The 24,688-nt window shown below is 41.5% G+C and overlaps 1 protein-coding gene across 4 annotated transcripts in view; it reads right to left on the bottom strand.

Annotated features, from left to right (window-relative positions):
- The window catches only part of STK39 (serine/threonine kinase 39), a 316,648-nt gene that overhangs the window by 218,778 nt on the left and 73,182 nt on the right, over positions 1-24,688 (bottom strand). For 3 of the 4 annotated variants that reach the window (XM_035304624.3, XM_008998770.5, XM_035304623.3), the window contains exons 3-5: positions 19,432-19,540; positions 15,858-15,999; positions 14,029-14,084 (exon numbers count right to left, since the gene is read on the bottom strand). In XM_035304624.3, the coding sequence (XP_035160515.1) occupies positions 14,029-14,084; positions 15,858-15,999; positions 19,432-19,540 (307 nt within the window). Of the gene's footprint in view, positions 1-14,028; positions 14,085-15,857; positions 16,000-19,431; positions 19,541-19,867; positions 20,013-24,688 lie in introns of all 4 variants that reach the window. The other variant, XM_035304622.3, reaches the window with a different exon arrangement.

The raw sequence follows: 24,688 nt of genomic DNA, 5'->3' as shown, positions 1-24,688 counted from the left end.
TGAAAGCCAACAGGATTCTAGTATTGTTTCCTTCTGATCGCAATGCTTATTCAATCATGGTACATGTTAGCAAAGTGCTTTCGCTACTTTAACTGACCAAATTACCACTTCTGTTTTATGTTTATATATAATTAAATCCAGCCTTTTGATACTAATTCTTCTGTTTGTTTTCTTTTTGTTTAGAGAGGAAATCGGAGCAACTTTTTACTTTCCTGGAGCACGACCATCATCAGAATGTCACCAGACCTCCGGGCATGGAAAGCCAAGCCTGAGTGCAAACTGGGAGGGCCACCCCGTACCTCCAACCTGCTAGGAAACCCTGCAGCCCAAAGCAGGAGAGAGCCTTCTGCTGCCCTGACTCAAAGGAGGCAGAGGGACACCTTAAGTCTTCCAGGTGGACACTGCACTTCTGGGCACCTGTGCTGTGCTCAGCAGAACGCAGCATAGCCCAGGGCAAGAAGCAGAGCACAAAGCCCAGCGGACCAAGTCAAGATGCAGCAAGACCTGGAGCAGCAGCCACCGACACTCACTGAGCTGCCTTCCTTCTTGAAATAATGCTACTTTGCACATTCAGTAGCTTTGCCTCTAGTGTTATAGTGGTATTCCAGCACACCCACAACCAAAGAGGCCAGACAGAAATATGTGTTGTAACATATGTGGCCCCGGTTCAGAGGCATACTGTGGGATCCCGATTCTATTAAGTTTGCATCAACAATCCTAAAACTAACAGAAAGAGGACAGGCAGCAAGGGAAGACACAGTGTATACAAAGGAGCATGTTTCCCCTCCAAAGAGGTGCTTTAAAATTGAACAGGCCTAAATGTTAAGTCCCAATGACACTCGCTGCTCATTTTCTTCTTTGAGCAATAGGTCCTCAAGCTTTACAACGGGGAGCTTAGAATATGATAAGTTCTCAACATCAGTTCTTGTAGCACACACTGTTGGTTGACTACCCAACATCCACATCCTGTTCTTTTCTTTTTTTTTTGAGATGGAGTTTTGCTCTTGTTACCCAGGCTGGAGTGCAATGGCGCGATCTTGGCTCACCGCAACCTCCACCTCCTGGGTTCAGGCAATTCTCCTGCCTCAGCCTCCTGAGTAGCTGGGATTACAGGCACGCGCCACCATGCCCAGCTAATTTTTTGTATTTTTAGTAGAGACGGGGTTTCACCACGTTGACCAGGATGGTCTCAATCTCTTTACCTTGTGATCCACCTGCCTCGGCCTCCCAAGGTGCTGGGATTACAGGCGTGAACCACCACACCCAGCCCATCCTGTTCTTTTCTACCAGAATCTTGATTCTGTTTGCCAGGCCTTGGGAGAGTCATCTTATTGATCTAAGCCAATAATGGCAGATGTTCTTTTCCACCAGTGAATGGTCTGAGGCTCTGCCCGTCCTGGCCTGTAAGATCCAAAGGTGATACAGTACTGGCTCTTGTAGGGAAGTTTTTCTCCTGAATAAAAGAACAATCCTACAAGGCTCCTTTGCTCCCCATTCTCCTTCCTGTTTGAGAACAGTCATGTGAAGAGGTGATGCTGGCAGTGATAACAGCCCATGAAGATGTGACGGATGGGATGGTAACAGCCCATGAAGGCAGGTGCTGCCCAACCCCCAACTGACAGTGCAGAAGGGAAAGCAGGAAACAGTGCATGACCTCTGTGACATCTCAACGCCCCTGTACCAACCCTGAAACCAAATGCCCAGACTTCTTGCTATGTGAGATAATTAATATTTCTGTTGCTTAATCTCCTTTCAGAATAGTATTCTGTTATTTGTATCCAAAGGCTTCTTAACTCTTACAGCCTCCTGCCTTTCCTCCATCTAGCCACATTGATTCATACTTCCTGACTGCTAAGGGTTAACCATTGCATCAGAGGCCAAAGTCATTGCAATTCCCAAAAGGAATTGGTAAAAAATTAGCAAGAAAACAGTGTAGCACACAGTGCAATTTTGGATGTTAAAACAGCTCTAGTATCAAGCATGGCTTTTAGTGCCAGAGGCATAAATTAAAACAAATAAATGCAGAGGCATCTCAAGGGGGAAGAAAACATACTGCAAGAAGAATCTAATTCAGTTTTTTGTCAATAGTTGCTATTGGGCTATACTTACATAAACCTACAACAAAGAGAATCAAACACTTCTAGGAAAATAGGAGACAGAAGTCACTTCAACATCCTAGTCTAGACCCTTGCTACTCAAAGTGGGGTCCATAAACCAGACCAGCATTACCTGTAAGGCTTTAAATGCAGAATCTTGAGTCCCACTCCAGACCTACTGAATCAGAATCTGAATTGCAGCAAGATCCCCAGCTGACTATACTTGGAAGAAGAGAAGCACTGCTCTAGATTACTGTCTTCCTAGCAGGCACAATGGCATGATTTGGTGGGACTAGAAGCTCTCAATGCACAGCCAACCCTACAGCTTCTTCTTTCGCCTCTTGGATGAAGAGAACCATGGCAGTGGAGAAAGAGTGACAGGAAAAAAGTATTTGTGTGTGCATATTCATGTATCTTATGACACAGTAAGTCCAAGGGCAATCCTAAAAATATAAATCATATCCCACACAGAACTATCTAACCCAGCGATTCTCAACTATGTCTCATATGTCCAGTAGAATAAACTCATCCACATGGCACACCTCTTTGGGAATACACAGATTTTTATGAAATAGTTTTTAAGTGCATGAAAATAATTTACAATCACAACACTTACTAGCGGTTTATCAGTAACAGTTGCTCACTGCAGGTGTGACATGCTGGGAGAGAGCCTATATATATAGGTAAACATCACTCTTAGCACACAGATTTATGTGGCACTACTCCTTTGTCTCTCATTTGTGAAAACCTCTGATGAACTGTGTAAGGGTGATAGCAGGCTGGTACAATCATATTATTAGAGTGATAACCTTGAATCTGCTTACCTTTTAAGCAAGTCGATAAATACATTGGCATCTTACTATTAATAATCAGTTATTCACACACTGCTACAAACTGGGACACACCACTCATCTTGCTTGGAGAGAACCCGGTATCCCAAGAAGAACAAGGTAGAACAAGAGAGGGTCTTTTGACACCCTCACTCCCACCCAATCCCTTCCCCTCACCCCACATCAGACTCCTGGTTTTCATTTCTATTTATTCCTTCTTGAAAGCAAATGGTGCTTACTGGTCTTGTTAGGCTCTACACGCCATGGCCCCAACCACGGCATGGTGTCCAAGTCATTCACAGTCAAAAAACATAATCCACAGTATTTCCTAAGTTGGGGCCCTACAGAATCACTTATAAACTGCTCTAGACAAATCCATCTTCCCTGTCTATTAATGAGGGAGTGGTAGTCATGACCTTCTTTGAAACATCTGAGAATGACAATTTCACAGCCTTTCTCTGACAACAAAAGAAGAAATCCTAAGACAGTTTATAAAGGGCAGAGTTTCATCTTTTAAAACAAAAGAAATGCAAAGAAGCAAGCCTTCCCATGACTGGAGTCTCATATTGGTAGACTCTTGACATGCCATCAACCAGGTTCCTTCAAATAGGCTACATCCTTTGCACCTGCTACAAGGAATCAAATCAATTCATGACAGACAAAAGAAAAATTCAACAGATGATTCTTGGTAAAAATACAGAGGCTGCCACTCTCTCCCCAATTCCTTAGCCATTCTCTCAATCAAGACAATAACAGGGACAAAAAGAATAAGTGGTGGTCAATGCCAACTATATTTGGCTCAGAGTTCAGTTGACTGATAGAGTCAATTAGCCACAGCAGTGGAGAGCACCAGCTGAACAAAATAGCAAACCACAGATAATCTGCCCATCTATGTCAGAGCTACAGAACCCTTGCCCCAAAGCAGATGAATTTTCAATAAAAAGTGGAGTCAGTGGTCAAACCTGGAGGAGCAACAGAAGGGAAGGTTGGAGCAGGAGTCTCAGGCCAGCTGTGCTAAAGGTTCCAGGCAAGAGAAAAAATTTTCAAGTCCAATGATACACGTGACGGAGAGCTCACTAGTGGTCAACTTTCTATTAAATATGATAATTACACTGAACAAAGGAAAAACACAGATAATTCCCACACCATATGTCCATTCTTCCCTGGATCCCCAATGCAGGGTGGGAGGACTATTTTTAAAGATGCTCTGGTAAAAGCGGCCACAGGACACAGCCTTGGCTTACTCCCCTCTCTATGCCCACATCTTCCTCTGATTTGAATTCTTTAAAATAGTACTGAGAACATCTTTAGTGATGGCAACTAATGAAGGATTATTAGAACATTTTGATGTAAGATAGGTCCTCCGAGAACATCTTGTCAACCTTCCTTACTTTACAATGGAAGGAACTGAGCCCTGGGGCTGTTGAACTGTCAAAAGGCACAGAGTAGGGGTGAAACCTAATGGCAAGAAGTGAAAGTGATGTCTGAGGAGATCTGAGAGTGATATGCTTTTGTGACCTTCAGAATCATCTTAAACAAGTCCACAATTGCTTAGCAGTTCTCAGATGTTTCATCTGAAGGACCTATTGCCCTGAACCCACAGAGTTGTTGTGAGGAGAGCACCAGGTAAGTATATTATACAGGTATTATTGTTTCCTAAGCCAAAGGTATGCTTCCAAAGTCAGCGAGGGCTTCTGGCTGGCCATATCCACAGAGACAGGCACGAACTACTTAGATCATATATTAATAAGTCTAAATTTCCAATACAATATTCGTATACCTGCAGGTGATCGTTTTTATACAAATCTCCATTCAACTAGTGCTACTATCATAAGCCTCCATTAAGCCACAATAGCCCATCTGTACATGTTAAAGATATGATCCCTATGGGAGAAGATTAAAATAACACAACTCCAGTTGCTACAAGTATTTAAGCAAACAAGGGACATCATTTTTTTACAAAGTTTTGAGAAGGATTAGTTGAATCTTCAAAGAATCTGCAGATTTCCAAGTCTGTAATAAAAGAAAATCTCACACTGAAAACTCCTAACATTGAAGAGTCACTGAACTATAAGAATCATACATTAAACTCTGCTGCTCAATATCCTTTTAATCTTAATTTACTATATAGTCAGATGTTCATTAATTCATTCAACAATTATTTGCCAAGATCTCACTAAGTGCCAGTTTCAGTTCTAAGTACTGGGACTGTAGACCAGAAACCCCTGCTCTCACAGAGCTGACTTTTAAGTTGGGGTAGGGGTAAGGGGGAGAGGTAAATATAGATAAAAGCAAAATTACAAAATGTAATATATAGCAGTGGTTCTCAGACTTCAGCCTGCTTCAGAACCCTTAGAGGGCCTCTTAAAACACAGATTGCTGGGCCCTACCTCTAGAGTTTCAGATTCAGAAGGTCTAGGGTGGGAGAGGACAAGAGTTTGCATTTTTATCAAGTTTATGCTGATGCTGCTGGTCTAGGAGCGCACCTTGAGAGAACCACTGATATACAGTATGCTGATGTGTACTATAAAGAAAATAGAGCTGGGCAGGGGATAGATGAGGGGGTTGCAATATGAGGCCATGGAAGTCTCACTGATGTGACACTTGAGCCAGGATCTGCAGGAGGTAAGGAAAAGAGTATTCTAGAAAGAAGGAACAGCCCATGCAAAGATGCCAAGGCAGCAGCATGCAAGATAAGGAGGCCAAAGTCAGGCAAGAAAGTTTTATTAACCTGCTGGGCTGCTCTGTAACAGTCAGAGGAGGCAGCCCTCACCTTACAAAACAAGGGGTTTACATAGCGTGAGAGGGGCATAAGGGGGTTTTAGGACTGAGGTAATCTATCTGCTGGCAACAGGCACAGAGATCATTTGTTAACTTGCAACAGACTTACAATACATCATCCTGTGACTTTTGTGGTGGCAGTCTTTTAAAAAAAGAGAGAAACCGGGAGTTTTTTTTAACAGGTATGTGTCAAAGGGGAATTTACAAGTATGGATAACCAACTTATGTTTTCCCTGTCCTCCCTGGAGCTGCCCATGCTGCACGGATGGCTGTAATCAGGCTTTGCTTAATTGCAGCACGTCTGGCAGCCTTGATGTGGCGCCTAGGTAGGGCTTCAGGAATGCAGCTGCAGAGCAATCAGAGGGAGGGAAGGGTTCAGCCTGCACAGCTTGTCCCTAACAATAATGAGGGGCCAGATCTTATAAGGCTTCACGAGCCACCTTAAGGATTTTGAGTTTCACTCGGAAATGGGAAGGGGTTGGAGGGTTTCGAGGAAAGGCATAATACAAGTCACCTTAGTTGAACAGCATTACTCTGGATGCCGTGTAAAGACCACAGAGGGGCAAAGGCAGAAAAAGAGGTACTCGGAGGAGGCTGCCATAATAATCCAAACAAGAACTGATGGGTCTGTGGACCAGGATGACAGTAGGGAGCTGATGAAATATGGTCAAGCATAGGATTTACTAACATATTGGACAGGATATACGGTCTAAGAGAAAGACAAGGGTCGAGGAACATCAAGATTTCTGGCCTAGTCAATAGAAGAATGGTTCTCCCATTAAAAGAATTGGGAAAGACTGTGAGAAGCTCAGTTCAGGAGCAGAGGGGCCATAGAGCTCTCTATTGAAGTTATCCATATTTTTAGATTTGAAAGGAAATTTGACAGCCTGAGCACATCATTTTACAGGTGATACAAACTATGGCCAGCAAAGAGTAAAGACAGTAAGTTAATGACCATGGGGGGCTAGATTGGCTGCTGTGTCCTCAAGTGTGCTACATACAATCAAGTGTTAAATCATATTCCATTCCAGTTTCACACTATTTAAGTTTCCTGAAAATCTATAATCAATGTATGATACATGCAGTAACTTATAAGATGTTATTGACCAAAACCTATTTCTATTTATAATACATATTTATGACTTATCTCCATTACAACCTATTCAACTAGTCCTAATGTGGCTAACGTAACTTACCCAGGTATATGTATTCCCTGAACACATTTTTAAAATTAAGTTTATATAGTTAACTGTTTAATGTCTGTGTCTCCTAAACAATAAACCCCATGACAGTAGATACAACGTCTCCATTGCTTATCACTGTGTCAACTCAGAGGACTGTGCCTAGAACATAGTAAGTGCTCAATAAATACATGTCAACTAACCACTGAAGATACACTGAAACCAAACACCTAATGTTTGCCTTTTCCTCCACAGAAGGAGCAGGCTATACAAATGGAGGCTCGGGGAAAAGGAAATAAAAATAAATGAAAAAATAAGTGAAGAACCAAACTGCTCTGCTTTCAAGTCTAAAAACTCTTGTTTTAGGCAGACTTCAGTAGCTTTTGGTAACATGTGAAATTTAATTTACTAACGATATTTCGGGCCCTTACAGGAAGGAAAAAAGAGAGGTATAGAGGGATACTGAGTCCGATCTGCCTCATACACCCCTAGACAGACACTCTTCTGTGAAGCTCAACCCTGTCCCCACGCAGCTAAATGTGCACAGCTGAGCAAAAATTCCAGCAGAGGAGTACAGCAAAGCGGTTCTCTTCCATCAGGTTCACCCAGTAACATTTCATTAAGTTGTTGCTCTAACAACTGCTAGCAGCTGTTGAAGCTGCTTACGATCTCCCCAAGTATTTCTCACCGATGGGGTACAGATGGAACGAAAAACTCAGTTTCCAGAACTCACTACATTCTTGGTCCATGCTAGAGCTTTCATTAAATGTTAACATTTGTCAAGATATCAAACATCAGGTAGCCACATTAATTTACTGTCTTTATTCACATAAGCAAAAAATAAAAAAAAGAATCATGTATGAGAATTTTGTCATAATTCATCAAACCATAATTCACATAGTTATAAACTGTTGCTAAAACTCAAAACAAATATTTTGGTTCACTATAAAGAAAGTACTTGATACCCCCACCAACGGATTTTAATTTTCATATATATTCTATTTTCTAAGTTTAACCAGTGCCTCTTCATGTTCTCTGCTTCACTCTTCCTTCACTTTATTAATCATTTCATTGCTTTTCTGGCTAGGGCAGCACTTGTCCAAAATCAGAAGTGATGCTGCTGATTAGAAACGATGTTCAGCCTTACACTATGCAGTAATATACACACCTAAATATTTACAATATTTCTGCCTCCCTCCCTGCTAAGCTGATATATTCTTACTCATTTGAACTCTCAGCTGTGCCTCACATCTGCTCCCTCTGCCACCGAGAGGCACACATACTGGAATAACCTGCTGCCGAGACAGGGTGTCCCAAATGCCTCCAGGCAGACTGCACTGACCCAAAGTTCAGCAACACCTGCCATGTGGCAGGCACTATCTGGGGATGCTGAGATGAACAACAGCATTTCTCCCTCTGGGAAGTATCCAGTCTCAAGGGAAGATGAGAAAATGGAGGCCAATTTCAGTACTGTGTGACAAGCTAGCTAGTTAGAGTATGGACAGAACCCTTTTAAACCACCAGGGTGAGGTACTTAACTCCGTGCAGGTGGGTATGATTGAGGTGGAGGAAATGATCAGGAAAGGCTTCTTAAGGAAAGAATTCTTCATTAATGTGTCATGAAGAGAAGTTACTCAGGTAAGAAAGGAGAACCCTGAACAACAAGCTATAAGCATTTCATGTCACAGCAGAAAGCACCTGCAGACAAGACTTGAAAAATAGGCAGGTCCTTCATCTACCATTATTAGGAAGCTGGGGTTTTATTCCATCAACAATGCTTATAAACTTTATGCAAGGGGAAGATATGGTCAGATCTACACTCTGGTGATACTGAGGTAATTGAGGGGACAAAGAAAAAGGAAGAGCAAAATAATATGGCAGGAGGTCCAATGGCGTGCCTAAGGCCTCACCTCCCTGGCCACTATGAGCTTACCAAACCCTAAGTAATTAGAAGACACTATCTCAATTTCAGTACAAAAGCCATGAGTTAGCTAATTGTAAAACAAAATGTGTTTTAACTCCTTTAATGCAGTAGTATATTCTCATTACACAAAAGTGCAAAATGAGGCACAGAAAAGCTAAATAATTTGGTTACACAGCTAGAAGGGGCAATGCCAGGGTTTGAACCATGGCTGTCTGGTGTCAGAGCCCATGCTCTGGGGGCCAAGGTGCTCATAATCATGATGACATCATTTCCTGATTGGATGCCTCAGGGGCTCTCAGAGCTTTCCCATACTAATCAGAAGCTGACTCCAGGGCTGCTGGGGTGCCCATATTACCTTGCTCAAAGCAGCAGCCTCTCCTCCCTACACAAGATCTAACTCTTCAACCCCTACCCTCCCATCAAAGTGCACTTTATGAGGGCCAAAGAGCACAAAAGGAAAATGAAAGAACCTAGCAGCTATGGGTGTAAAAACTCAACCACCTTGCACACCTTCCTCTGGCACCTTCTGGATAACATCTAAGTGACAGAAGCAAGTTAAGTTTTGTTGCATGTTTTACTGGCAGTTTTAGCTATGGAGTTTTCAGTGTTCAAGATGCAGACTTAAGCTGAAAATGCACTCAAAGCTGATAAGGATATGATGTCCTTCCCAGTAAATAAGAGATGCTACCCAAAGTTATACCAATGTACCCAGGACAGTGAAAAAACTAGGGCATAAGCTTGATTTGAATGGATTCCCATACTTGAGGCAGTTTGATGGTAACTTTCTAGAGTTCTAGACTGCTTTAGCTCAGTACCAGATTTTATTTCTGTTATGTAAAACCAGGGAAGGGAAATTCACATTCACATACATAAGCGCTGTCTTTGGGTACTGGGTCTACTATAACAAAATACCTTAGGCTGGGTGACTTAGAAACAACAAAAACTTATTTATCAACAAAAACAGTTCTGCAGGCTGGGAAGTCCAAGATCCTGGCACCAGGAGATTCACTACCTGGTAAGGACCCACCTTCTTGTTTATAGATGGTGCCTTCTCTTTGTGTCCTCACATGGTAGAAGGGCACGGCAGCTCTCTGGGGCCTCTTTAAAAGGCACTGGTCCCATTCATGAGGGTTTAACCCTCATGACCTTATCACCTCCCAAAGGCCCCACCTCCTAACACCATTACATTGGTGATTAGGTTCAACATATGAATCTGAGGGCACACAGAATTCAAACCACAGCACACACACACGCCTAACAGGCAAAAGTAAGTGAACATGAGCATGAGATCTACCTTACGTAATGCAGTGGTAAACCTCTAGAAAGTTCTTCATAAATCAAATGTGTTGAAATCAACATTTGTACAGAACATCAAGAGTGATCACTATTTTTTAAAAATCTTTAGATTAAATAGATTTGCAGAAACCACACCCCAAAGTGAGCCATTTCATATGAATTTCTGTTTGCTCAAAATAGTGTCTCTCATTAATTCTGAACCAACAGGCTTAGCCATTTGCCAAAACACTAAGCTTTTCCTGACAGTATGACAGGGCATCAAACCAGAAAATAAAATGCTATGCCGTGGGAAGAACATGACTTTCAAGTAGCCACTCCCCCTTCTAGCACACAGTGCAGCAAAACCTATGACATTTTCCAAGGCAGGAAGTTACACACACAAGACCTCTAAGCACAGAAAGCACAGTAACAAGGAAAGCATTTTCTCTTCAACTCTGAGTAGGCAGTCCTCAGGTTCTAATTCACTACATCAAACCTGAAGCTCTCCTGTCTGAAAAGAGTGTGCTGTCATTATGGAGCTTAATTCTATACCAAATGAAGTTTAGATGATTGCTTCTTCTACCCCCTGAAACCTTACCAGGGACACCTCTGTGTTTCAACCTGAAGGAGCAAGGAGGAAGAAGGTGCTGAATATGTTCCCTGGCCCAAGGAGGGAATTGATTTATGCAGAGACGCAGAAGAGCTAGTGACTGCCCTGGCATTCCATCTGAAAGTGAGGTCATTTAAATCCATCTTTAAGGTCCTCCTCTCAGAAATCCCACAGATGCTGAGTTGACAGTTTCTACAGTCAGACTGCCCAAACCCAAAGCATGGATCCACCGCTTATTCTATGTGTGACCTGGGCAAGACTTCCCCACTGTAACTTAGTTTCTCATCTGTAAAATGTACCTTCCCCATGGAGCAGTGCTGAGGACTGAATGAGACACAAAGCATTCAGAACCTAAAACCTGGCCTGACACACAGGAAACACTCAATACATGTTAGTTACTGATTTTATATCTGCGTTCAATAGAAATGTACATTATTCCCACAGAATGTGGACCGTGGTAAAGAGAACCAGGCACATTATCCTATCTATCACACTTCTAGCTGCACAATAAAGTGAGGGTTTCTTGTGGTCTCAGGCCCTTTAATCTTGTTTTCTGACAAAAAGTTCTGAAAAAAGGGAATTTATATAAATTATATATGTAAAAGTGAGTGTTTCCCTTAAAAAACAAAAATCATTATGTTTTCTATTAGGATAGCAAAAATGCCCTTAAAAACAATGCATACAATAAAACTCTCAAGGTGGGTGATGTATACACTCAAGGAAATAAATGCAAACTTAACTTCTCCCCTGCTTCACTTCTATTTCCAACTACAGGGCCTCAGAGGCATAAAGATACAAAGGGAAAAGAGCAAAAACAGTCTGGGTAAAAACAGCGTATTATTTGTCCAGGTAGCAACAAAAAGCAACGGTCTTGTCTCTGCCACTGCTGAGTCTCCATGTTCCACTCTTGCCCTGACCTCCCCTATTTCGCCCATCGAAAGGATGCCAGCAAAAGACCCTGAGACTCCTGGTCCTCATTTTTGTTCAGGCAGCGACCAAGTGCCTGACCAAGAAAATCAATCTCCTATAAAACAAGGACAGCAGTAACCTCCACCTTTCCAAAGAGACATTAAAAATGCTTTAAGGCAATAACCTTATTTTATATTATAGTTAGCACTAAAAAATTCAAACTTTAAATACTGGATTAGTTCGATGTTATGATCAGGTCAAATAATATGGGGAAATTAAGTGTGAATTCTAGAAAGCAGTAGCTCCAGAGATGCAGAAGCTACACATTTAGGTGCCTTTCAAGCAGCCATCATACATCTGGGAAACGGCCACTCCAGCTTGTGTTATTACACAAGCATGAAGTTGCATACTCGACAAGATACCAAGGAAGCCCTGGATGCCTGGAACACAAAGTCCTCAGCACATGCCAGGCACAGGAAAGTCACAGCCCTCTCTACACATCAATTCATTTAATCTTCACAACCACCCCGGGCAGGGGCTTCCTCCCTGAGCCCTTCTGAAATCAGCAGCCCCTGCAGTGCAGCCACATACTGGGTCACAACAGACACCTCGGCAGTGAGGAAAAACCCAAAGGCCTGTGACAGAAAGAAAAAGTCAGGAAATCTTACCTTGGGGATTCCTACTGGGAAAAAGAAAAGGACAATGTGTTCCAAAAGGCTCAGGGAGAGGCTCAGATCATTAATCTGACAAGAATAATGGGATGGGATGACTGGCAGAGAACCAAGTAACAGAGTAAGACAAGGGTTGACCAGCCTTTGCATTTCAAAGGCAGTTCACTGCTATTTTGACCCTCTTAGTGAGAAACTAACATTTCATCACAAAACAAAAAATTAGCTGTACTTCCTTATCAGCTTAGAGCAAGATTAATGGCAAGTTAGCTTCCAAATTCCACAGTTAATAAGTATTACCTTTTGATAACTCATAAGACCCCTCAGAGTTGAAGCTCTTGCAGGATAATTTGAGGTTCACATGATCTCCAGTCAGTGCAAGGGAGTATCAGTGTGATCCTGTTAGTTGTAGTAAGAGTAGTAATAGTAGTAATAGCAGCAACAGTAGTAGCAGCAGCGGCCAGGGTAGAACAGCAGTACTGATATTTACTGCATGCCTATTACATTGGCCACTGCTAAGATCACTGGACCTTGACTTCACAAACAGAGATGAAGTAGGTTATATTTTTACCCCTCTTTAAGGAAACTGAGTTGTAAGAAGGCTTGGTATCTTGCACAAGGTGGCAGAGCTACTAAGAGGTAGGCTCGGAATTTCAACCAAGTCAGTTGATACAAGAGCCTGCACTCCAAACTACCAGACTACTTAGGGCTGGACAGTTTGAAATTTCTGCCCACAGATGTTTTTCAGCTGTCACTTGTTTAACTGAAGTACTTTTTCAAACTGTCCCTAGCCTGTGGGATAAGGTCCACTTGTGAGGACAAGATGCACACACAAAACACTAACTCAGATGGCTCAAGAACAAAATGCAGCATCGACCATGAGGAGAGGCACCAGAGTAGCAGGGAGGTGGGAGATGAATCAAGAATTGCCAAAGTCTGATAATTATTGAAACCAGGTGATGGGTCCAGGTGAGCTCATCTTACTCTTCTCTGCAATGACAGGTCAGTGTAGTACAGGGAAGGACTGTCTAGCCAAAAATGCCAAAAGCACCCCCCTAAGAAACCATGAAAGCTAAAAGGATTGCTGAGACAGACTTTTAAGGACATGGGTAAAGCAAGAGTTAATAAGAACATCTTATCCCAGGCCTTTAAGGTTACTCTACGGCCAATAACAAAATAAGAGGCTTCGAGCACAGAAAGTGCTCAGCTGACAATTGCGTGTTCATGCAACAGACATTCATTGTGTCCCCAGCCTGCCAGCTTGGTCAAGAATAGCCATGTTGAGTCAGATTTAAGAACAAAATAAGGCCCAGATTTTTAAAGTTTACAATTCTTTCAGGTAGCTCTCAAGAAACACATTAATTTTTCATTGATGTATATAATGTTTTAAAATTTCAAACCTATCAAAAAAATTTTTCAAAAGTGCATTTCTTGAAGTTATGTATTACCATTGTACAATGTGAAAGGTAGAAACATAATAAAATTGAAAGTAAAATTGTACTTTATTAAAAGGCTATGTACTAAAATTGCATTTTTTATAGGATGATCTAATGATTTATCAAAACGATAAGGAAAACATGTTGTCCTTCAGACCCAAACATTCTGTGAATACATGTCATGTAAAACCGGGCAGCCCAGATGCATTCTTAAAAGAGATTACATGCATTTATTCATTTCTCAGGAATGATTCTACATTCCTTGAAACTGTAACACTCCTGTAAACAAGAAAGAATTTTTCTATTTATCAGCTTTACCTGCTATTTGCACCGAACCATCTTCACCCAGAAGAATATTACCAGCTTTCAGATCCCTATTAAAAAAATTAGAAAATAAATTGTGGGGTACAGACTTTATCGTGTATTGATTCACTCAGGAAGATTTTAAAACATATCATACAATGTAGCTCTTTGACACAATCATTTTCTAGATATTAAGATTATATCACAGATTTTAAAAGTTATACATATAGGCTGGGCACGGTGGCTCACTCCTGTAATCCCAGCACTTTGGGAGGCCGAGGAGGGCAAAGTACCTGAGGTCAGGAGTTGGGAGACCTAACTGGGTAACATGGTGAAACCCTGTCTCTACTAAAAATACAAAAATTAATTGGGCATGGTGGTGGGTGCCTGTAATCCCAGCTACTTGAAAGGCTGAGGCAGGATAATCACTTGAGCCCAGGAGGCGGAGGCTGCAGTGAGCCAAGACCATACCATTGCACTACAGCCTGGGTAATAAGAGTGAAACTCTGCTCAAAAAAAGGTATAAGAATACACCTGTCATTTTAGTTTACTCCTGGGGAGAGTAAGGATTTTAGAAAGAAATATTTTATATGAAATAATTATCCAAATATATACATCATCAGTAAGCAGACTCTATTTTATGCTTCAGAGTTAGAGACTGCCCATAAACTCACACTACTGTCATTCTACCAACTATTACAGCCCAGTCTATGTAAAGCTCCTCTACTTTCACTTAAATTTGTCTGGAGTACAGTTTCAAGTTAATTCTCTTTCTGAAAAATGAACTTCTCTCCCCTGGCGAGAGATGGATTATAAATACTAATTATAAGGCTATATATATTTCTTCACTATATAAAACCTGTACAATCTTAATACTTTGAAAAATGACAATTTGCAATTTATAATTTCAATTTCTAAAGTAATTTTTTTCTAATTAATGAAAAATACAGGCCAGGCATGATGGCTCACACCTGTAATCCCAACACTTTGGGTGGCCAAGGCCGGCAGATCACCTGGGGTCAAGAGTTCCAGTCCAGCCTGGCCAACTTGGCGAAATCCCATCTCTACTAAAAATATGAAAATTAGCCAGGCGTGGTGGTGGGCGCCTGTAATCCCAGCTACTAGGGAGGCTGAGGCAGGAGAATCGCTTGAACCCAGGAGGCAAAGGTTGCAGCAAGCCAAGATCATACCATTGTATTGCAGCCTGTGCGACAGAGCAAGACTTCATCTTTAAAAAAAAAAAAAAGAAGAAGAAGAAGAAAAATATAGTAGAAATAATTAAATATAAATTTCAGGGTAGGAGAATTACATTATTAGCATTACTGGTAAATGGCTCTTTACTTGCAATAATTCCTAACAGCCCAAGTATCACTAACTCGTGAAACATCAAGCACTCATTCTATGTGATTTGACTATATGAAGAACTGGCATTTTATGTCACAGAAGAAGACTGCCTCCTTCTTCCTTCTTACCACCACATCAAAAATAATTCACATATTACAATGTTTGGACAGTATTGCTTGTATTAGAAAGGTAGAAATGCTATCCAGTTCAACTAGTATAATTCAAGAGTAGTTATCATAACCGATTTTTGTAAATGAGTCCATGTAGTCCTTTTTATATTCTACTCTTATTTCAGGGAAAGCAACTGAAGCAATCCCAAGGATACCAATATAATTCATCAAAATGTATTCTCTTGTTTCTTTCTTAAGTACCTTTTCCCCATCTATTTAGCCTAAGTTAATGTCAGCACCTGCCTGCAACATACGTTTCCTTAACATTCTTTACAAACTAGGGCTGAAGATAAGAAGAGCTGAATTTAAACATCTGTGCAGAGGTCATACCTGTGAATCTGACCGTTTCTGTGTAGATAGTCTAAGCCTTCCAAAACCTCTTTAAGAATTGTTGCTATTATTGCCTCTTCCAGGACTCCGTTCTTGTGTTCTCCTCGGTTGACAATGTATTTTATGATATCCAACATTGAACCTAAGTAGACAAACAGAAGAATTAAAACATAAGCACCTTCAACACCTCTTCAGAACCAGACTCCACTATGGTAAAAAATTTAATGGAAACATCAAAATATGGGCTTTATTTAATACAAATATTCCCAAGGCAGACAAACAATTGAATGGCAGCCCCATGACCAAAAACACTAAATCCAAGTTTGCACGAGCACTGTCAGTGTGAATTTAACAAGGATTCTGGGTCAGGAACCAGAAGGTTGTTCATGGCCATTCCATGGTTGTCCCTTTTCCCTCGAAATAGTGGGTACAGTATTTCTTGCAAAAATTCCTAAGAGCAACCCTCTAAAGCAGTTCAGTCTGAACTGACAAACAAAGGAGTATGAGGCCAGGAGAAAAGGCAGAAGTGAACCGCCGAGAGGAAAAACCATACTCTTTCAGCATCTAAATCACAATTGCAAGGGGGAAAGAAGTATGCTGTTTCTAGACATGTGCTTATAACCAGAAGATTCCTTCCTATGACACTACATGATCCTTATTTTCTTTCCTTTTTCTTTTTTTATTTGAGACAGAGGCTGCCTCTGTCATGCAAGCTGGAGTGCAATGGTGCAATCACAGCTCACTGCAGCCTCGACTTCCCAGGATCAAGTGATCCTCCTACCTCAGTTTCTCAAGTAGCTGAGACTACAGGTACATGCCACCACGTCTGGCTAATTTTTGTATTTTTTGTAGAGATGGGGCTTCACCATGCTGTCCACACTGGTCATGAACTCCAGGGCTTAAGTGATCTGCCCACCTTGGCCTCCCAAAGTGCTGGGCTTATAGGCATAAGCCACTGCACCCGGCTGATCTTTAATACAGTTACCTGATATTTGAGGCACTAACACTTACAGTAAAGAAACAAATACCTAGCACTTTGTTACCATATACAGATTAGTACCCTTGACACTGTGAATTCATGTTTCAACACATATTAATTAGTATTCCAAATCCCTGGGTCAGTTTAAAAGCCAGAATTATGTGGGGGTTCAACATTTCTGAAGAGTTAACAAATGGCTTACCTCAGGACCTGAATTTGGCTCTAGGCTCTTTATAATTAACTAAGAGGATTGAGCTTCCCCATCAGATACAGCTGCCTGCCCCTCATTAAGAGATTCAATGTAATGAAATAGAAGAAAACAAAGGCATATCTTTCCCCAGAGGAAAAAAAAATTCTGTTTGTTGACTCTTAAGATTTTTGTGTTATTTAAAAAATGATAATTCCAAAAACATTTTCTTTTTATTGTATAAGGATAAACCATACCAGGCATGCATGCATTTCTGCTCTGCTGAAAGAAAAATGAACAAGAGTCCACGTCTGCCCACGTCCTTACCTGCAGAAACCTGTTTAAAAGCTGTTCTTACCTAAAGCCCAGAGAGGCTAAATTGGACTCTTAAAAAAAAAAAAAACAATGAAATGTTCTGTCAGATCCTCCTCAGAAAACAGAAGATTTTCTCAGCTTCATAAAAGTAAAGGTAAACTCTTTAGCCTGAGCAGAGCACTTGGGACTAATCAGGGTCTCGAGTCACCAGAACTTCTCAATTCCTCAGAGTTGTGGAACCCCACAAAAAGTGAATGGCTCAAGATCATCTTGTTGGCAAAGCACAAATCCCTCTGCTGAATGAAGGGGCAGTTCCAGCACTCAACTGACTGCAGTCCAGCTCTGGCAGACTTCCTTTCTCTTTTCCTTTTTTTTTCTTTGTAATTAAAAACTGAAGGAGGCACTCAAGGAAACAATGACTAGTAAGACTGAGGAAGACTGAGAACAGAAGAGAACAGAACTAAGCTCTCCAGGGCTCCCTGCCGAGACCCACACAAGCCAACCCAAGCCAATTACAGTGCCTTCGGCATCTCATTTTTGGGCTTCTGCTTGATACAAGAGAGTTTCTTTTAAAGAAAAAAAAAAAAAGGAAAAAAATAAGACACCCCCCTCAATATCTGCAGATTAAAATGGGCTCTATCATATAAATTCTGCTATGCTAGTTTTGGGTTGTCCAGGCACAGCAAAATGTTCTCCTCTGATCCTAAACTACACTTCATGTCTCAGAAAGATACACAGGGAATGAAGCCCTCGGAAGAGAACACATTAGAGATGTGGGTATGCTGGGTGCTCCCAAGGAAATTACTTGAGCTTTCTAAGCTTCAGTGCCCACGTCTGTAAAATGAAGGTGTAAATACTGGCAGCACAGCATAGTAATTTTTAAGTCAACAGGTTTTACAGTCACAAATTCCAGCACCAACATTTAATCTGTGTGCGACCTTGGGCAAGTTGCTAAACTCCCTTGAGCTTTGGTGTAATTTCTGAAAAACAGGGATGGTGACACAGGCCATTCAGGGACATTGTCGAGATTAAATGTGAGAAGGTCGGTAAATTGCCTTGGACAGGATCTAGCCACAGGGTAAGTGTTCAAAGAAGGCAACGGTTATCATTATCATTCTCTCTCTGATAGTGATGTTAGAAGATTAAAAGAAATAAAATATAGGGATGTGAACACACCCTGTAAATTAAATTGTCAATGGCTTGCATCACTGCAGGGATCTAAAGCTAGAGAAAGGAAGTGACTTTCCCTTTTCGAATGCAACAATAGGATGAGGATAGTGCCACTTCTGGTCAATACTGCAGGTGAATATGTAGCACCCATTTCTCCCCAGTCCAACTGAAACCACATTTAGTGAGCACCCACTGGGCGCCAAGTTCAATGAATTCAAAGTGCATTAGACAATCTTCACGAAGTCCACAATCTATGCACTGTCCAATACTGTAGCCACACAAGATGCTTTAAATGCAAGTTAGTTAAAATTGAATACTCAGTCCCTCGGTCACACTAGCTACCTGTCAGATGCTTAAGAGTCACATGGGATTAGTAAAAAGTAGACAGCGGCACTTCAGAACATTTCCATCATCACAGAACATTCTAATCAATGGCACTGAGGCAATTCAGTAAACTGCAATGTGTTAAGGACCTAAATAGAAAGGACTGAAAGAGAAAGGACTGGCTAACCTTTCTGAAGAATAAGTGGTGACTATGGAGAGGATGTGACCTTTTAGGCCTGAGCACATCAAAAAGAAAGAGCACATGGAAAAGAAAGGACAGATGAAAGGCTGAGAAAAGAGTAGGGCTCAGGGGCAAAGGCTTAAGAGCACATAAGACACTGAGTGGGCTGCCACTCAGCCTAAAAGGTTGGGCATTTCATACATGGAGAAGAGGACATAAATATTCCCGGAAGTTAACCGAAATTATGAAAAGCTTTGAAGATCAATGAGAAGCAATCTGGATGTTATCTTCTAGGCAAAGAGAAATCAAACAAACTTTCACACACAGGAGAGAGAGGATCCAGTCTTAAGTTCTCTCCAATATGCTGCTTCCAACAAAAGGACAGAAAACAAGCAAACAAATAACAAAATCCACTTACCTCCACTTAGTAATTTCATGACCAGCCAAAGTTCATCTTTGACCACAAAAGAGGTGTAATAGGTCACTACGTTGGGATGGCTGCACTGACTCATGGCTTGAATTTCTTTCTATAAAAAGAGCAAAACATGACATAGTACCATGGGGTGAAAGGGGGGAAGCAAAACACAGGTGAATCACAGTTGAGTTCCTGGGTAACTTTCCTACTTGAAAGCCTACCTGAGGGGCTGCCTAAGCCAATTACTTCAAAGGAGGTACCTAAGGACCAACTCTCTCACTCGCATTATCAACTCAGGTTAGAACGTTCTCCACGGGAAACCACAGAGCCCTGTGGGCCAGCCACAGGACACAGGAACTTCAGATCACTGATATCACCCAGATGAACCCCCATCTCTGCCAGCAGAGAGCCCTGCCACATAGGACTAAGCGCCTCATACCTGAACTGAAGGCTTGACAGAGAGATAAAAGCCTGGGTGAGTTACTAGGACACCTGCATCCTGATGCCAGCCTGAACTGTGGTGGATCTTAGCTCTTCCCTCATCCAAAAGGGGGCAACAAAACCGTCTCTGTTTCTCAGGGCTGCTGTGATGGCAAATGAGAAAATACATTTGAAAATGCTTTAGTATTATTTCCCAGCTATCTGCCACAGTAGATATTCCATCAGGAAAAAAAGAGGAGGTGGTAGGGAAGAGTGTGGCAGGTGAAGTAAAATAAGCTTGGGAAACCTGAGATACTACATCTCATTCTAAAAGAGTCACAGGGAATATTAATACTGTCAAAGCTCTGAGAAGTCCTGCAGTGGATAAACTGCCATAGTTTAATCCACATTAACAAAGCAGGAAAAGAATGCTTTGTGGGTCACATCTTGGAAACGCTGCTACAGAGAATACAAGTTTTATGTAAAGACATACAACAACAAAGCTGGGAAATAAAACAAATGGAAACTTTTAATAAACCACATTTTTCTGCAATATTCAAGTTCATATTGGTTTTGGTTTGTTGTTTTAAGTTATTGCTGGATGGCTCCCATAAAAGCTTCAGTCTAATGTAACCCTCAATCAAAGGGTACCAGACCAGTGTAACTCACTCTCAAGGTGCTATCGAAAAAGAACAAGAATAACCTAAATGATCAAAGAAACCTCATTTTTGCTATTATGTACTAATGATGAAAGAACAGTGCATTTACACATCCTATGAATATATTCAATAATAATGAGCTTCGTGTTAACTCAAAGTTACCCGAGTAGAACATCCTAATTTGGGCTGTTACCTTGCACGTTTAGTACTGCCTAATCCTCATACTACTAAAAAGATCCTATATACGCGACAACTTGGCCAAAATTCTGTAACATGTAACACATATACATTCCTTAATATATATGTTTATTTAAAGTTCTTTTGGCTGGGTGCAGTGGCTCATGCCTGTAATCCCAACGCTTTGGGAGGCCAAGGCAGACAAATCACCTGAAGTCAGGAGTTCAAGACCAGCCTGGTCAACACGAGGAAACCTTGTCTCTACAAAAAATTAGCTGGTGTGGTGGTGTGCACCTGTAATCCCAGTGACTGAGAAAGCTGGGGAACGAGAATTGCTTGAACTTGGGTGGTGGAGGTTGCAGTGAACTGAGGTTGCACCACTGCATTCTAGCCTGAGTGACAAAGCGATACTCTGTCTCAAAAACAATTTAAAAACAACAAAAATAAAGTGCTTTTAACCAAAGATAAACTCCTTAGAAACTACCAATTTTTCTATTTTCTTTTCAGTATATAGACAATGTTTTTCTTTCATCATTCCCCTCATCCATTTGAATGATTACAGGTTTCCTAAATCTGACACTTTTCAATTCAGCAACTCTTGTCCTTTGAATAAGATCTGAAACCTGAGGTCCAGTTTCCATCTGTTTCTGGTATTAAGTTCTGATGCCATAAGACACTCTGAAGGAGAAACGGAGCACTGCCCTGGCCACTCCTATTTCAAGTCAATAGCATCTGCTCAGTGAGGGGATGGCCCACTTTGAAGGTCTGCAGCATTAGGTAGGGTCCAGTTTAAACAAATGCATAATGTTCAAAGAAATGAGAATAATGTCTCTTAAATGCAGCTGTGCTCTAAATGCAAGTGAATGCCTTTCTATAACTCCAAACTTTCAAATCATTTATCAAAATGCAAAAAACAACTAACGGTCATACAAAAGAAAATTCTTTCACATTGAAGGCAAGGTTGAGTCAGTCTAGAAAAACACAGTTTTTAGCCATTTGCCATTTAGAAGGCCAGAGTATCGGGCCATCTACCTACCCACAATATCAGGTTCTCTAACACTGCAGTGACCAAATGTGTGTGTGTGTGTGTGTGTGTGTGTGTGTGTACAACTCTTTTAGAAAACCTATAGAACGTACAGATATAACTTAGCAAATTCTATTCCTTCAAAACTCTGAACTGTGTGTGTATATGTGTATGTGTGTGTGTGTGTAACTCTTTTAGAAAACCGTGGTGTGTGCGTGTGTGCTTGCGCATGCACGCGCGCACGCACAAAACTCTTTTAGAAAACCGTGGGGTGTGTGTGTGTGTGTGTGTGTGTGTGTGCTTGCGCATGCCCCAAAACCCTTTTAGAAAACCTATAGAACCTATAGATATAACCAGGGGACCAAGAGTGGCTTTGCATCAGCTTGATCACTCAACCTCACATTCTTCTTCCATGCAGCCGAGCTGTCCCCCTTCACTTCTGGGGGGGTCCAGGTCTCCAAATCCTGTACTATCCATTGTACTACACAGCAGCTTTCCACACTATAGAACCTTAATGCTTAAGGACATGATGAAACTTGCCTTAGGGAGAAAAACATGTCACTTTATCTTGGGATATGACCGGTGCTATCACTGATCCCTAGGATAATATTTCCATGTGTAAGCAAGTAAAAACCTGAAAACTAGAAATCTTTCCACAAAACTACCCCCTCCATTTCTTTTCAAAACAATAATGATGGGTGTTACTTGAATGCTCCCTTGGTAACAATCTGTCAGGTAAATTAAGTTTTCCTAATGCCCTAACTTCATTCATATGGTTAAGAAAAGACATTTATTCCCAAACATATTTCTTTGTCCCTATCCCTAAAAATGACAAAACTATTGCCTAAAGACAAAAATTTTTTAGCCAATTCTTTCTACAGAATGAATGGGTTCTAACATCCTGTTCTCTTAATTAGGTCACAACCCAAGGCAGAAGCGTGAGTTAAAGTGGCACTCACATAATTTGGATGGGCATGCAGATCACCTCAGCAATTTGCTAAGACGCAGATTCCCATTCAGAAGGGCTAGGGTACAGCCTGAGAATCTGCATTTCTAGCAGGCTTCCATATAATGCCAATGCTGTGGGTCCAAAAACCAGACTTTGAGTGGCAAAGTGGAAGACTGAGCTTTGAAAGAAGGCAGAGAGGAAGCTTGGGAGATATGAGAGGAGGGACACATGACTGTCAAAAGTGCCCCGGTTGCAGGGGAGGTAGCGTCTGGCCAATAGCACTGCCTGAGTCTGACCAGAGGAAAAGGGTAAGAAGCAAAGCTGGAAATAAGAGAGACTGTTGTGCTAAAGTGGTGTGAATTTCACAACGACAGAAAAGGGTAAAAACTGCATTGAGATTTTAAAAAGAAAGGCAAGCAAACTAAAACACCCATGAGGTCAAAGTTGGAAAAAATTACAGAACTCTGAAATTCAGGCAACACATTGCCAAAAACATAGCCAAGGAATCTAACACAGTGGCTCCCTTGGAAGCCTAGGAAATGAGACTCAGACATGTCATCAAGTGCCAAACCAAGATATGGCACAGTAGTTACCTCTCTGAGGCTGACAGAGCTGTTCATGCAGCTCCATCTGAATGCATCACAAGTGAAATTTCACAAGAGTGGGAAGACCAACCTTAAAATGGGATAGCATGGAAGATACCCTATCCATCTGCTAGAACTGAAGTGGCAGCCACAGTGGCACCCCTCTGCAGGAAGCCATGTGCGGGAGACATCTCAAAGAGGGACACCCACACACTGCTGTGATGCCAGCCCTGCAAAATTTGCCAAACCAGACATTAGTACGACATGCTAGATGGAGTGGGGAATACAAAATACATAAAGTATCCTACTGTAGAAATATGAGGAGCTGGGAGGAAAAAAACTTCCCCTTTCTCCAAAAAATAACAGAATTGAAAAAAATGAATTTTCTTTTTTTGGACAATCTCACTCTGTTGTCCAGGCTGGAGTGCAATGGTATAATCACAGCTCACAGAAGCTTCGACCTTCCTGGCACAAGCAATCTTCATACCTCAGCCTCCTGAGTAGCAGGAGTGATGGGTACATGCTACCACGTCCAGGTAACTTTTATTTTTATTTTTTTGTAGAGATGGGGTCTCACTATATTGCCCAGGCTAGTCTTGAGTTCCTGGGCTCAAGCAATCCTCCTGCCTTGGTCTCCCAAAGTGCTGAAATTACAGCTGTGAGCCACTATACCTTGTCATAACTGAATATGAGATGTTCTCATTTGCTATATGGCCTTTGGTCTCCCCACGCACACAAAAAAATTATTTCTCCTACAAATACTACTGAGTCCAATCAGGAACTGTGATTAACAAGAATCTGATCCTCTAGGATCTACTACAGAAGGGCTGCACTCTACGTGACAGCTGGCTTGGAAGCTTGGCTCTGCCATTTGCTGGCTTGATTACCTAGGTGGGTTATCCAACATCTTTGAGCCTCAGTTTCCTTTTCTGTAAAAGAAGATTACCACCACCTACATGAGAATATTGTGAGGTAGGGGACATCAGAGCTATAAAACTCCTTGCAGAATGCCTAGCACATAACACAAATGTGCAAAGTTAGTCTGTTCAATGTTTCAGTTTCTTCTTTGCGTGTGAGCAGTCCCCTAATCTTGTGTCCCAATTCCTAAGCCTCAAAGGCACAGAGACAGACCATGGCAGGAGCCCTCACTTTTTCCTACAGAAATGTCACATGACACATTCATTGGCCCTGCTGGCTCAAGGAGTTTGCTGTAATGCATGGATAGGTCAACAGGTCATGAATTTTTAGCCTCACTCCTGATTGTACATCGTCCCAAGCCATGTTTTTCACCCTGTGTTTAATTTATACCACCTTGTCATACTTCATGTATCCCAGTAAACTGCCACAAACTCTTTCAGAATAAGGCATCTAAATAGATACTTATGTAAAGGGTTCAGAACAAAGAGAAAGAATACAAGATTAAAGATATAAGAATCAGGAAAAAGTT

The sequence above is a fragment of the Callithrix jacchus genome, chromosome 6 (assembly GCF_049354715.1).
Source record: "Callithrix jacchus isolate 240 chromosome 6, calJac240_pri, whole genome shotgun sequence".
Lineage (NCBI taxonomy): Eukaryota > Metazoa > Chordata > Mammalia > Primates > Cebidae > Callithrix > Callithrix jacchus.
This window is presented reverse-complemented; position numbering and strand designations above follow the sequence as displayed.